Source organism: Mus caroli, unplaced genomic scaffold (genome assembly GCF_978045245.1).
Source record: "Mus caroli unplaced genomic scaffold, Mus_caroli_1 scaffold_11, whole genome shotgun sequence".
In the NCBI taxonomy this organism is placed as follows: Eukaryota; Metazoa; Chordata; class Mammalia; order Rodentia; family Muridae; genus Mus; species Mus caroli.
Window position 1 is genome coordinate 73850623 of NW_028227266.1, and position 15096 is coordinate 73865718.

Sequence of the window (15096 nt, forward strand, 5' to 3'; positions counted from 1 at the left end):
ATAGTCACCTATATAACTTTACTTATTTTTAACCACTTATGCTCAGTTACCATGTAATGAATGGTTATGCCTGTTGTTGTTCAGCATATTTTATGAACTTTCTGGTAATTTTTATTTTATCATGTTACTAAAACTATTACTTGTACAAAGTAACTGAATAACTTAAAACTTTAAAAACCCAAAGAGAGGCTTGAAGAAGCCCTCTTGGTAGAGTCCTTGCTTAGGATCTAAAGACCTATATTCCATCCTCAGCACTCATAAATAAGGTGTAGTAGTCCATGCCTATAACCCCAGTACTCAGGAGGTAGAGGCAGGAGGATCAGAAATTTAAAGTCATCTTCTGCTACATAGAAAATTCAAAGCTAACCTGTTCTACAGAGACCTGGGGACTCTGCTGATAGTCACAGGAGAGCTACATCTACAGTTCCTGCTTTGCTGGTACAATTTTCTCACTGGGAACGTCAACCCCTTATAAGAATTTGGTCAAGACAAGATGGAACCCTAGAGCATTTAGCCACCAGTGCAAATCACTGAGTGAAGATTACAATGAAGACGCTGTGGATATTATTTTCACTGTGCATAGTTCTATTATTATGCTATCTGAGCTGAACTTGGGTTGTTTACCTTACAGAATGTGCCTAAGCCAGGACACAAGAGAACAGACTCTACCCACAGCAGCAATGAGTCTGAGTACACCTTCAGCTCTGAGTTTGCAGAAACTGAAGACATTGCACCAAGAACAGAGGTGCGTTTATCTCTCACGAAAAGTAGGATGTTCATGCTTCTATTGACAGGCAGCATTTCCAAAAACTGGTTTATGTATTCTTAATTAGTTGTATCCATATGTACTTATTGCACGTGTTTTTGCCAATACATGTACTAGTTTTTACTTGTTTATTTTGGTGTTAGAATTGAATCAAGCATCTTATATGTGGTAAGCATGTGCTCTGCTACTGAGCAATATTCCCAGTCCCACATTATAATTTTAATGTAAATTTCATAGCAGTAGTTTCTTTACTGTCCCCATCATGGCTGTATCCCTCAGCAGTTTCTGCAGATAACTCAGCTGCTGGCTACAATTGCCCTGGAGCCCTTGCAACATCTATAGGGCCACTCTGGGTTTGGAGCCATTGCTTTTCCTTGCTTCAATCAACTATTGGAGTCCTGCCTTATTTATGAGCTTCCTTTGCATCAAACCTAAGGAAAGGGCCACCATGACTTCCTCAACTATGGCAGGAGAATTTTGAAATCCTTGCCAAACCAGTGGTGGTAATTTTATTAATAAATTCCATAATCTTAATGATTATCTTCAGTTATTTTTTAAAAGATTTATTTATTTATTTCATGTATGTGGGTACACTGTCGCTGTCTTCAGACACACCAGAAGAGGGCATTGGATCCCCATTATTGATGGTTGTTAGCCACCATGTGGTTGCTGGGAATTGAAGTCAGTACCTCTGGAAGAGCAGTCAGTGCTCTTAACTGCTGAGCCATTTTTCCAGCCCGATTGGTATTATTTTTAAGGTCCATTTCAAAGTTTCACTCACTCAGTAACTGCTTCGATGACGAAGTCCTTCCTTAAAAGAGAAGGAAAGAAAGATCCCACAACTCCTCTTATCCAGATGGTCTAATACCCCTTCTTTTTCATGTGGTCCAGAGAAGTCCAGTGGCTTCTCTACTTGCTGTAAGTAGATATGCAAGTGGGCTAAGGGCATCATATGGGCACTCTGACATGATTACCATTTGTTACATTTCAAGTTGGTTTGTATTTGGAAAATATTATCTCATGTGCCCTACCCTTTTCCTATTCTCATATTCCTTTCTGTAGAATTTTGTTCACAGCCTAGCAACCAATGGATTCTGTATATAGCATTAACTGATAACTAAGAAATTACCCCATTCTATTTTAATAAGATTCTTTCTTAATTGCCCATTCAAAATCCAAAGGAATAATTTCCAGTTAATAACATTTTAAGTATCATGAATAGAAGTACTATGTTCATTTATAGGATGGAAGATTCTATTACAATTTTTTTGAAAGTTAAAGTTTCAAGGACATATGCATCACTAATAAATGAAGAGATATCAAGATATTTAAATGGACTGTTTAATTATAAATCATCTAAATGCTAGTATTTGCAGCTGCTTTCGGTGGGCCAGCACAATGGCTCAGAGGGGAAAGTGCTTAGTGTGCAGGCTTAGTGACCTAAGGTCCAGCCCTACCACCTATGCTGGAAGGAGAGAACCAACTCCTACAAGTTTTCCTGTGACCTCAATTCAAGTACCTTTTAACTTTATGAAAAGCCAAAGAATAAAATTTAAAACAGCATTGAAATAACACTTTGGGGCAACAGAGATGGAATTTGTTTGTTTGTTTGTTAAAGCAGTGACTGTTGTCCCATGAATCCTTATCATTATTGGTGGAAATAAAAGTTGCCCCAGCCCGCCAGACTTCCAACTGTTATGTTGAGATATTTATGTTCTTAGATGTGTATTTTAGTAACAAAAATTAGATACCATCTCATTGCCCATCAGGAAGACAATGACTAAACAGCTGGTGGTTCACCTGACTATCCAATTAGACAGATAATTAGAAAACAATTACAGGAAGCACTTTGGGTTACTGTGTCAGCTCTCTGGCCCTATAGTCTTAATTCTTAAACAGATTCCTAGGGTAGGTGTGAATACACACCTAAATTTTAATAAATGCACCTAGATTTCCACAGGCTCCTTTATATGTCACCAATATAGTATGAGACACAATTGCTAACACGGGACATTATTAACTTTGAAATGCCACCTCAGGGCTATCTGCAAGTCAAATCAGAGAGACATAGTCTCTCAGTGTTGTTCAACTTGCACTTCTCCAATCATTAGCTAGGACAGACGTAGCTTGGTTTTGTTCTTTGGATGTTTACATTTCTTCTGTGTTTGACTATCTTACTATTGAAGTATTTTCTCTTTGGTTTATGAGTCTTCTGGCTTTACTTGATTCCTATGGTTTCTGGGTTTTAGGAGCCAATTGAGAAGAAGGTGCCTCTGGATATGTCACTATTCCTTAAGCTCCAGAAGCGTGTCACAGAGCTGGAACAGGAGAAGCAGCTGATGCAGGATGAGCTGGACCGCAAGGAGGAGCAGGTGCTTCGCAGCAAGGCAAAGGTAAAGAGCAGTGGCCTGTCCCAGGACTGAGGGCGGCCCAGGGAGGCCAGGTTGTCCCTGTGTCTCTCTGTGTTCTCTGAGTTCCTTTGCTGTGCAGTACTTGGTTAAAGTTGTGAATGCTTTGACACAACACTGCATTTTGTAAAGCAGCTAAATATTCTAATAGTAAAAATTTGAAAATTAAAATACAAGATTTTTACTTTATTTTTCTCCCCAGGAAGAAGAAAGACCACAGATAAGAGGTGCTGCACTGGAGTATGAGTCTCTCAAGGTATTGAAAAGCTCACCCCAAGACTTTGAATACTTTGTTTTGACAAGAGAGCTACTCAGAATTCGTCTTTTCTCAGAGAACATTCTTTTGGGGGAGGGTGGAAAGGGTTCGAGACAGGGTTTCTCTGTGTAGCCCTGGCTGTCCTGGAACTCACTTTGTAGACCAGGCTGACCTTGAGCTCAGAAATCCACCTTCCTCTGCCTCCCAAGTGCTGGGATTAAAGGCGTGCGCCACCACTGCCTAGCTCAAAGAACATTCTTTGCTGAAGGTTCTAGCTTAAATCTTACTCAAGCACTAGTCCTAGCCTTTGTAGTTTGCTTTTACAAATTCATTTTCATCTAAGTAGAACTTCACCCTGCACAAGAATAGGAGGTAGCAGCCATTCAGCCACAGTAGTAAAGATTATGAACTCTTATCCAGCTCCTTGGTGCAAATGCTCCCATCCAGAAAAACCTAACTGAGGGTGACGGGCAGACTAAAGGCAGGGGGTAGCAAGCTACTCTCTAAAACATCCCCTGTCTCACGTAAACATAGATAAATGAAATGAGTTAAGCATTAGTGGTTCTCAAAGTTAGTTCTCTATTAGCAAAATTAGTATCACCTAGTCCCTTGTTGGAAGTGCAAAAATTTTAGGCCTAACACCACTAGACATCAAGTGAGAATCAGATAGTTGAGGCTCAGAAATGTGTGTTTTAACAGGAACTCCAAATGACTGTAATACATGTTAAAGTTTAGGACACATTGCATCAGATCGTCAGCATCCAAGTAAAGACATTTTTTTGTTTTCTGTCTCTTATATGAGCAATGCAAAATTGATTACCAGTGAGTAGAGGATTGAAAGAGAGCACTGGTAAATACTTCAGGGGGCCACTCAGTCGACCAGTCATTGGAAACACCCTGACAGCTGTACATCCTTACATACATACTTGCAAACAAAGCCTGGGCTTCTCAGGACTGGCACTCAGCCATCTCTGCATCCTGGAGTATTCCCCAAGTAAATTTGCCCCTGGAATTGGGGTTGGAGATGCAAACTGTCTTTTACATTGTTCAGTTCACACTGATGTCACACTTAGTCTGAGAGACCATTCATAAGAGTGGAAGTTAACGTCCTTTCTACAATTTTCCCATCACTTAGGGGAGGTTGAGTTTTCCAATGCCAAGATGAGGATGAAACCAGTAAACTCTTCCATCTTTTCCATTCAGCGTCAAGAACTGGAGTCAGAAAACAAAAAACTGAAAAATGAGCTGAATGAGTTGCGCAAAGCCCTCAGTGAGAAAAGTGCCCCAGAAGTGACTGCGCCAGGTGCACCTGCTTACCGAGTCCTCATGGAACAGCTGACCTCCGTGAGCGAGGAGCTCGATGTCCGCAAGGAGGAAGTCCTCATCTTGAGGTCGCAGCTGGTGAGCCAGAAAGAAGCCATCCAGCCCAAGGTAAGCTCGTGCGCGTGTTGAAGGGGAGGCATGGTGACTGGCCTCCATTTCTTCTTAAGCTTTTCCTCCAGTTTGTCAGGAAACAAACACTTAAGAGCAACTGCAAAAGCCATTGGGTTGCTACGTGTCTTTCAAAGTTTCATCGCCACAAGCCAAGGATACTTTTTAAAAATATATATACTTGCCATTCATAACAGTAATCTTCCCTCAGTAAATTCTGAGCTAAAGTAAAATGCATTAAATATAAATATCTACAAATTGTTGTGGTATATAGTGGTATTAAGTCTAACTGTAAAATTTCTTGTTGAAATCGGCCTGCTTAAGTGGATAGAAAATGGTTAGAAATGAAATCAGTTTGTGGGAATTACAAGATGATTTCTGTTCGCTCCCAGGAGTTCCTGTCAGTAGGGAGAAGTCAGGAAGAGCTGTTTCTGTGGAGTCAACAGAGAGTACTCTGTGCTGTCCCCTTGCCTGGTGCAGTCTCATGTGGGTTCTCAGACTTGAACAGGCTGGGCTTAGAAAGGAAAGAAAGCTCTCTATGCTTCCTGGACAAAGACAGAATCAAAATCCTTTCCTCTTCTCAGCAAGCTGATAGTCTCTCTTTTTCTCTTTAAATTTACAAATTATATATATATATATATATATATATATATATACACATATATACATATATATGGAGTATAATTGATACTCTCATAGGAAACTTTTGTGAAAATTATTGAAAAATAAAAATGGAAGCAAAGGACCTTAACGAATCCTTACTAGTAGAGCACATAGTTTTGGTACCATACCTGCCCCCTTATTAAGCTCACATAATCTATGTGACAACTGTTCTGTGATAATGGGCTGACCCTAAGTCACCGCAGACTCTGCTTGCCTAATTCTCAGCTTCTACATGACACACCTTGTCTATCCTGGAAGAATGTGCAGTATATTGAGACCTTTCCAATTCCCTGTGCCTGTTTGTAATTCTGAGTTTCTTAGTTTTGCATTTTCAAGGCAGTGGTGAACAGCGTACAGTGAGCTAGACTGTGAGTTAGCCCAGCCATCTCTTGTTTGTCTGCTCTACCTCCAGAGGACTCTGGGCAGCTTCCTCTGGACAAATGCCCTTCCAGTGGCCACTGCTGAATTCTCAAAGACAGGTGAAACATACTCATACATCAACAGGAGGCTCATTCTCTCACACACCCAACATTTTACAACCAGCAACATTTTAAAACAAAACAACTCAGGAAAGAATTTAAGCATTGAAAATAGGAGTTCCTATCTCATACATACTAATGTCTACTGTTTGACAGTTCTGTAAAATTAAATCATTTAGAGTTAGTTTTAGAAAAAAACGAATCATAGCTTTTAAATGAACTCTTATATGGACTCAGTAAAATAATCTATTCATGAAGCTAAAGACTTATTGTTTTCTGCATTTTTGTGCTTGCCAACGTGATTTTTCAGGATGACAAGGTAATTATACATGTTTTTAATATTTAATTAGTACTTCTGTTTAATCCTAAGATTGCCTTGCAAGTCTGTTCAGTATGTTTACTTTGTGCTTTGTGACCAGGTCTACTTTATTTTATTCTGTTTTTTTAAGGTTTATTTATTTATTGTTTGTGTTTATGTGAGTATGTGGGAATGAATGTCAGAAGAAAGCCTTGTTCTCCATCTATTCCTTTAGGGAGTAATTCTTCCTGACCTGAGGCTTGCATTTCCTCTGCTAGGCTAGAAGCCAATAAGCCCCAGTCATGTCTTGGCTCCACCAGCTCAGACCATGGGTACCAGGCTTATGTGGAGTGTCTGGCTTATTAGATGGGTGCTGAAATTTGAACTCATGTCCTCTAAATTGAGAATCAAGCCCCCCTTAAGTACTTAAGTGAAGTTGCAGGCTTGAATTTCTCCACTCACCTTGTTTTCAGCTGTTGGCAATAATGGGGTGCTTCATGAGGTACAGCTCTTTCAGAATTCAAGTCACTGAATGTGGGAAACACACGGAGCATCTCCAAAATGCTACATCCTAGCCAAGACAGGCAAGATGAGGAAAGAACCAGCTGCTCATTCCCAGGATGTCAGCAACAGGAGATGCCTGTCTTCCCTCCTTTCAGACTAGCTGAACAGATCAAGTAACCTGATTTACCAGAAGTTCAAAAGTACTCCAGAAAAGTCCCAAGATACTCAAGTATAGTTGCCACGACCGTCACCCTAGTATAGGGGTCCCTGGAATGAGGGTCCTCGAAGCTAGGTGTATAAGGATTCAGCAGTGACAAACAGAAACAAGCACAGAGGCAGTTTGAATCTGAGTGTATTTTGCAGCTGTCAAGCAGGGAACTTTATACATTAAAAACAAAATATTACATCTCTTAGAAACTGTATCCAGCGAAACATCACAAACACCATTTTCAAAAATCATTTGGCACAGTAAGGCACAAAAATCATCCAAATATTACAACTCTGAAACTGTGTATTCAGTGAACCACAAACAGGACAGGTAACATCACTATAAACCATCAAAATATAACTATTCTAAAAGGATGTATTCAGTGGGGGCTGTTGTCCAAGGCTAGTGGCATATTTCCAGGAGCAGATTAATAAATCTTTAATGGTCAGTGCTCTTAACCGCTGAACTAACTCTCCAGCCCCATGGTCAATTAATATTTAACATCGAGTGCCTGATTTTTTTTTTATAAATCTTCAATGTATAAATTTAAACTATTTTAATTCTTCCTAATTAAGGCTTTCTTTACCATATGCCAAAACCATCTCCGATGACACACATGCAGCCATATGTAATTTTACTGTTGGGAAAGTTTTTATCTATCATCATAATTTTGTAAATGATTTAAAAAATAAAGCGTAGGTTTCCCTGGAGATAAGGTCATGTTAGTGACCCTATCTCTAGGAATTGTTTCTTACCCATTATTCTCACTTAAGATCTTGGCCTAGACTACCAGGAACATGTAAATAAGAAAAGGAATAAGAGAAAACAAAACAGATAGATTGCCATGAGAACTATGGCTCAATAATTTTTCTCCAGCGAAGAGTTCCACAACCAGTTCCAGGAGGCCTCCCATTTTGAAGTCAATTGCCTCAGTCTGTGGAACTTGTCACACAGATCCTACTGGAGGTGGTGTGGCATATAGTATTATTTGATATAAAGACAAGTCATTTTTATAGGCCTTAAAAATGAGAATGGCCATTTTTGAACTAGTTTTTTTTCCTTTCAGGGAAAGAGAAAATACAAATCACTAAATATATACTCTATATAAAATACATATAAAGAAATGTTTATTTGGGGCCAGAGATGTAGTTCAGCTGGTAAAATGCTTGCCCAGCATGCACAAAGCCCTAGGTTTGGTCTACAGCACTCCATAAACTGAGCGGGTTCAGAGGTGCATACCTAAGGTCCCAATGCTAGGAAGATGAGGCAAAAAGACCAGTTTCCAGTTATCCTCGGGGACATAGAAATCTGAGGCCATCCTGGGCATGAGCATCACACTCCACTTAGAACAAACATTGACTGAAACACATGTTTTTACACAAGGAGAATGAACCTTTTCAGGGTGCTAAATTTGATATTTTTAGAGGCAGTAAGTTAGTTGTGTGTGTGTGTGTGTGTGTGTGTGTGTAGACACACACATGAACATCAGATGATAACTTGTGAGACTAGATTCTTTCCACTGTATGGGTTCTAGAGATTGAACTCAGGTCATCAAGCTGGGTGTCAAGTGCTGTGCACTAAGTACTGGAGTGAAAAGAATATGTTATATGTGACTCAGAGCTCCTAAGCTGAGCCTTCATGTGGGAATGTATCATTTCTCCCTTCAGAATACAATGACAGATTCCACAATTCTTTTGGAAGATGTACAGAAAATGAAAGACAAAGGTGAAATAGCACAAGCATATATTGGTTTGAAAGAAACGAACAGGTAAGTCGAGCCTTTCATCCACCTTGGTTTAACTGTGTTAACTGAGTCTTCAAGCCAATCTCTTGTGCAGGAACTCACTGGACTAATCAATGCTTTAATGGACATCTTCCAGAAGAACCTAAGGTTTCTAGAATAAACTAACTTAAAATATCATTAGTAATATCAGGGAAATAGTGACACTTGGTGTCAGGGGAAATGTTACTCACATTGTGGGAAGATATGTTTATTGCAAGGGCTTTGGCATTCAGCTGCCTAGAGAAGAAAATCCATTGCTCAATAGATTGAGTATATCCTTTCTTAGTAGAGGTTCAAGATGGCCATTTGAAGATTTGTAGAGGAAGCTACAGTGCCCAATAATTGAAATGTAGCATGAAGAGAAATGAAAATATATGTGCTTGGAATCCCAGCAGTGGTAATTCTACAGCTCTAGAAGGGCACCACAACTTCAAGGATGGGATAAATGGAGGCGAGGCTCGTACCTGCAGCTCTTAGCCTTACTTCATTTCTGAACAGAAACTTAATGCCATTGTACACTAAACAGAAAAAAAATTACATGCTGACCATTTTGAGAAAGCATGGCCAGTGATGACCATAGAGGAAAAACAGTTCATAAATACCCACAAATTAAATATATACACCTTAGGAAACAGTAGCTTATTCTTTATTTACGGGCAAAAGTACAGAATACTTATTTAAGTTTGTGGTTATGTGTAAATTTAATTTATGAATTAATTGTAAACTTTTATACTTAAGACTATCTTATTATAGAAAGGGAATTCTTTCCATCCATCCACTCAGCTATTCAGTCACCACAGGTCTGGAATGTGCCTACCCCATGCCAGACACTACACCACACAGTGGGAAGACAAGTAAATGCAGTCTCTCCTCACAGAGGTGATAGGCTCCTCAGAGACAGGACTGAGAACATTCGTATTTTAGTCTAAAGATATTAGAAAGAATTTAAGTGTTTTACATAGAATAATGTAACAGATTCAGAAAGCTAGCCTTGCTGTTTGATTTGAGAACAAATTATAATGGAGTAAGATTTAAAGCACAAAACCAGTTAAGAGGCTTTGCCATAATCCAGTGACTGATCATAATCACTTGGGCTTGGTGGTGACAGGGTTGAAAGAAGTGGGGCATTTGGAAAGATATATATGAAAACGAGGTCAATAAACCTTGTGGTCTGTCGGGTGTGTGAATGGGTCATAGGGAAACTTGGCACGTCTGCCGTGGGGACGCAGTTGGATGTGTTGATACCATTTCATGAGCATGAGACCAGAGTGAATGGTGAGTGAATTTACACATTCTGACTTTTGGGAGAGACAAGGAGGCATCAAGGAAGAGAAATCCCACTATGCAGTTGAGGTATATATCATAGATCTATAAAGTCATCACTATAGTAATTCAAATAAAACCTCAAAAAGAGATAATTCTTTAGGAAGAGATGGTAGATTGAAAATAGAATTTTCTCAAATTCATGTTATATAAACATAGCAAAAAAAAAGTATATCAAGATTAAGAACCTGAACTCTGAAATACTATAGTATTTTAGTAAGAGAAAACAGATCCACCTCTAATACAAAAATTTTAAACCATGTCAAAAGCTGAGAACTTTGAATATGTTCTTATGTTATTTGTATAATAATTTGTATAAAAGTGTACATGTGAATCAGATTTTTTTTCCAAGACAGGGTTTCTCTGTGTAGCCCTGGCTGTCCTGGAACTCACTCTGTAGACCAGGATGGCCTTGAAGTCAGAAATCCGCCTGCCTTTGCCTCCCAAGTGCTAGGATTAAAGGCGTGTGCCACCACCACCCAGTGTGAATCAGATTTTATTATGCTAAAATAAATTTTATCCAGAAAACTGAAAATTATAGTTTGAAATAGATTATGAAAATTGCCACATGAAGAAGATATGGCATCTGGAGTTTTCACATCATACTTGTGTTATGGTTAGCCTCGATGGAACCCTTAATACATAAGGTCATTTGGCTATCCGCACAGAACATTATACATTGAATGTGTGTCTCAGTTTTCCAGTTATTTCTCTTCAGGAGATGCTCCAAACCCTTCATTTGTCTATGATACAACTGCTTAACCCCTCCCCCATTTTTTTTTAATTAATGAAAGTAATTTTGTGGTAATGTTGTAAAGTCATTTGTAATTACTAAAAATGACCCTCTTCACTTAGTAAAATGCTGAAGTATCATGTGCTTTTCTTGACCACCATCATCTCATTTCCATCCTGTGTCCTTTTGTGTTTTGCATTGTGTTTCTTTACATGGAAGATCATCTACTATGGATTACCAGGAGTTGAATGAGGATGGAGAGCTCTGGCTGGTTTATGAAGGGTTAAAACAAGCCAACAGGTTATATATGTCACCTCAAAATAGACTGTTATTAACTTGCTTTTCTCACTAACATGGACTCACAACTTTGACTATTGTGCGTCTTGTGCATTTATTATCCTCCTGAGATAATAAGTCTCAATAAAACTTAGAATCTGCAGCCAAATGGCTTCTTTAAATTTTTCTCTACTAACAGATAGTGTTAAGGCTAAAATTGATTATAGGTGAATACAGTTGCTTCCTGTAATCCACAGTGCTGTCAGCAGTGACTATCTGAAGACTATGAATCTCTAGGGCTTGAGGAAGACAGTCTTCCAGCTGAAGCACAAGTTATTGGAGCATGGGCACTGATACTTGCTACCTGGACAGTAGTTTATTTGTAATAAATGTCAATTTGGGATACACGTTCCTATAATAGATTTGGCCACTTTCTCATTATTGTGAGGCTGCCTAAGAGCAGTGGCAAGTGACTGCTTCAGCATTCTCTGTGGTTACTGTGAGATTTGAAGCAAAGAAGTCAAGATAACCACCTGAGCTCAGCAGTTCACTTCCAGGGAAAACCAAATAGAATTAGCTGTGTCTCTTTAACTTATTTATCAGTCCTAATAATGTCTTCATCTTAAAAATTCCATCAAATTTTTCATTTTAGTGATTACAATTTTAAGATTTTATACTGTTAAATTGGGTTCTGCTTATTCTGCTTTGTTCTAACCATAACCATTGGCATTAACCACCGTGTTGTTGGTTGACTCTGTCTTGAAACTTCATAAATAATAGCTAAAATGTTTAGTCCACTATCCATAGTTTGCTCACAATGGCATCAGTAAGTTTATTCAGCAGTTAGTAACAAATAACATTGGGACTAAATGCCTTTTTCTTCATGTTAGTTAATTCTTGACTATAACTTTATATCTTGTTAGGATTCCATTACTGATATGTAATTTCATGGGGAGAGATATTTCAGCTCTATACATTCACACACACACACACACAAGAATTACAAAACCACTAAACTGGATTTGGATAAATCTATGGGTTTCCAAGTAGTGTGCCAGCTTTCTGTCCTTAGATAAGTGGACAATATTAAACATTATTCTGGTTCATCCTGTGCCTGAAATCAATGACTATGTCTTTAAAGGTCTATTTTATTAGATTGAGAGTATATAATCTTGCTCTTCATAATGCAGCTATTTGTTTGTTTGTTTGTTTGTTTGTTTATTGGCAGTGATACTATCTATGCCAATTAAAAGAGAACTTCATACAATTCAAAAAGACACAAATGTGGACAAATTAGTTTCCATTACTGGCATCTGAGTTTCATGACATTATTAGAGTCAGAAGATGCACAGATGGTAGAGAGTATCTGCTTTTCCTGTTTCTTTCAAAGGAGCGTGTAGCTTTGTACCCATTAGTGTGAACTTGACTATTCTACAAACTGTGTGGCCTCTCTACAGGCTCTTAGAATCCCAGCTACAGTCGCAGAAAAGAAGCCATGAGAATGAGGCTGAGGCCCTGCGTGGGGAGATCCAGAGCCTAAAGGAAGAAAACAACCGGCAACAGCAGCTGCTGGCCCAGAACCTGCAGCTGCCCCCTGAGGCCCGCATTGAGGCCAGCCTGCAGCATGAGATCACCCGGCTGACCAATGAGAACCTGGTAAGGAGAGGGGCAGTGACCCTCTGCTGTATGTTCTTTTAGAAAAAGCACAGTCTTTTCTTTTTGGGAAAGATACTCTGCTGTCCCTGATAGAGACAGGAAGGAAAATATGTATGTATCGGTAGAAATGAATCAAAGTAATAAAAGTGTACCCAGACTATTTCTCACAGCAGTCTCTTGAGCAGTTGAGCCCCTCAGACCTCACATGAAGTGTCTGGTCTGGCCTGGAGTCTCCGGAAGACAGTAACCTGACTACCTGCTAGGCTTTGAGTGGCAGGGAGACAAGGCTACAGACTGTTTTCCTCTGATCTCAGGCATCCAGGGAGGATGCCTTCCAGCCTGTCTAGCCGACAAGCCAGGGAAGATTCTTGGTTGAGCCAAGCAGGAGCTATATGTTGTCACTGGATAGAGCTTCTAAAACGGGGCAGAGGGACTAGACTTGAACTTGGCACATTCTCTTGTTTTAAGCAGAGCCTGAATGGTAAAGAGGAACATGATTTTGCTGTTCCCCTTACCAGATTCTGAATGCTCACACAGACTCTAAGACCTTCTTTTTTCTTATTCCTTCCATTTATTTAACCAAAATAAAATATTTTCTATAATATTTTTCTTTATCACATTATCACTTTGATTACATATTTACAATTTTTACATCTATGTAAATTTTACAGATATACTTACTGCATAAAAGTCAGTTAAAGATTATAATTATTCATTTTTGCATAAAATCTGTTCTCTAGTGACAGATGAAAAAGTAATACCTTTTAAGATCTACAGTAAGACGTGTCTGAATTTCTCTGAAGGTCTAATTCTATTAGTGATAACTGAGAGTACAGATAGTTCTCTACAACCATATGTTCACCCATATTTTACCTAGATTGGAAAAAGTGTTTTCTTTCCAGTCTGCTGTGTGTATGAAGCTCCGTGGTAGGAGTTGGGGAGGAGCAAGGACGGTGCCTGTGCTCTTTCAGAGCGACTGCACCTTCCTATTTGATAGGGACGGCTTCTGAGTCAGAAAATGTTCTTCAAAAGTTATGTCTTACTCTCTTTGCTGATATGACTAACAGTGCTGTTGATGAGTAATTGATAAATGTGTGGAATAATACTGACTGATCAGTGTACAGATTCTTTGCTTCTGAGTGATTGCCTTAAAATGCTAAGACAGTGTGTGAAATGGGTTTGTTTCTGGGTGGCAGATTCTAAATTTGTTCACTAAGTCAATCAAGTGTTGCTCAGCCTTATAACCTGTCTGTACTATCAGTAGTTTGTATCTAACTCAGAAATGAGCAAGCCTCACACTCTAAATAGAAGTCTCTAGCTAGTTTGTTTTAGGCTATCCTTTGCAGATCATCTGCTTGTGCCATTCATTATACTGACTGCTAATTTGAAGAATATTATCAAAGTCGAGTGTATGAAAGGATATTCTTTCTCAGGATACTTAGAGTTTCTCAGTTTTAATTATACATTTGTTAGGATTCACTTGAGCAGAATATTAAGGTAACCACGTCTGGGCTTAGTGCTTCTGAAGTTTTGCCTCACATGCACACACACACACACATGCACACACACTGAACACACACCAACACACAGGAATGGCTTTCTTACTCCTCTAGTGCACAGGCTTCACAGGTCACCCCATGCTGCCTCTCACCAGCTCCACAAGTTGCAAACAGGACTGGGGTGCTAGCAGCGCTCCTTCCTGCCTTTTTATGCCATTGCCTTCCTTGCCCTTGCTGCTCTGATGGTGACTGAACAAGCAGCAGCTTGAGAGAGTCACATGTGAGGGAGCAGTAAAGTGCTGGGAACTGAAATGTCAGCCTTCTCTGGTCACTATGGTTCCCTGTTCTAGTGACAACATCCTGGCCATCACCTATTTCCACTGTTCATGTGAAATAGAGACTCAGCTATACATGGTAATAGCAGGTGGCAAATTGGAACCTGTGAGTAGATATAGTTTCTTTACATGTGTTTTAAAGTATTTTTAAGTTAATTTTGCTGAGAGGTAGCACTTGCTCAAAGACCCAAGAAACAAATATCCATTGTACCTGTTTTTTCAGTATTTTGAGGAATTATATGCAGATGACCCTAAGAAGTATCAATCCTATCGGATTTCACTTTACAAAAGGATGATTGTATGTAAAACACAGTGCTTTTCTGTTGTCCTCTGCTACTTCTAGCCTTCTCTAACTGAAGAGCACACTGCTGTCTGTCACTGCCCAGGAGGTCTCTTCAAAAATATTCACAAAATCTCTTTCCCCCACCCCCACAGCTATCTTTAGCCAGCTATCTTTTGGTGTCCCATGTCCACTGTG

At 39.3% G+C, this 15096-nt stretch overlaps 1 protein-coding gene across 4 annotated transcripts in view; it reads left to right on the forward strand.

The window, feature by feature from the left end:
* Myo5a (myosin VA) overlaps window positions 1-15096 on the forward strand; it is a 155596-nt gene that overhangs the window by 117803 nt on the left and 22697 nt on the right. For 2 of the 4 annotated variants that reach the window (XM_029481123.2, XM_085844788.1), the window contains 7 exons: window positions 632-745; window positions 3016-3159; window positions 3377-3430; window positions 4634-4861; window positions 8681-8781; window positions 11072-11152; window positions 12586-12784. In XM_029481123.2, the coding sequence (XP_029336983.1) occupies window positions 632-745; window positions 3016-3159; window positions 3377-3430; window positions 4634-4861; window positions 8681-8781; window positions 11072-11152; window positions 12586-12784 (921 nt within the window). Of the gene's footprint in view, window positions 1-631; window positions 746-3015; window positions 3160-3376; window positions 3431-4633; window positions 4862-8680; window positions 8782-11071; window positions 11153-12585; window positions 12785-14841; window positions 14917-15096 lie in introns of all 4 variants that reach the window. The other 2 variants (XM_029481121.2, XM_029481125.2) reach the window with 2 other exon arrangements.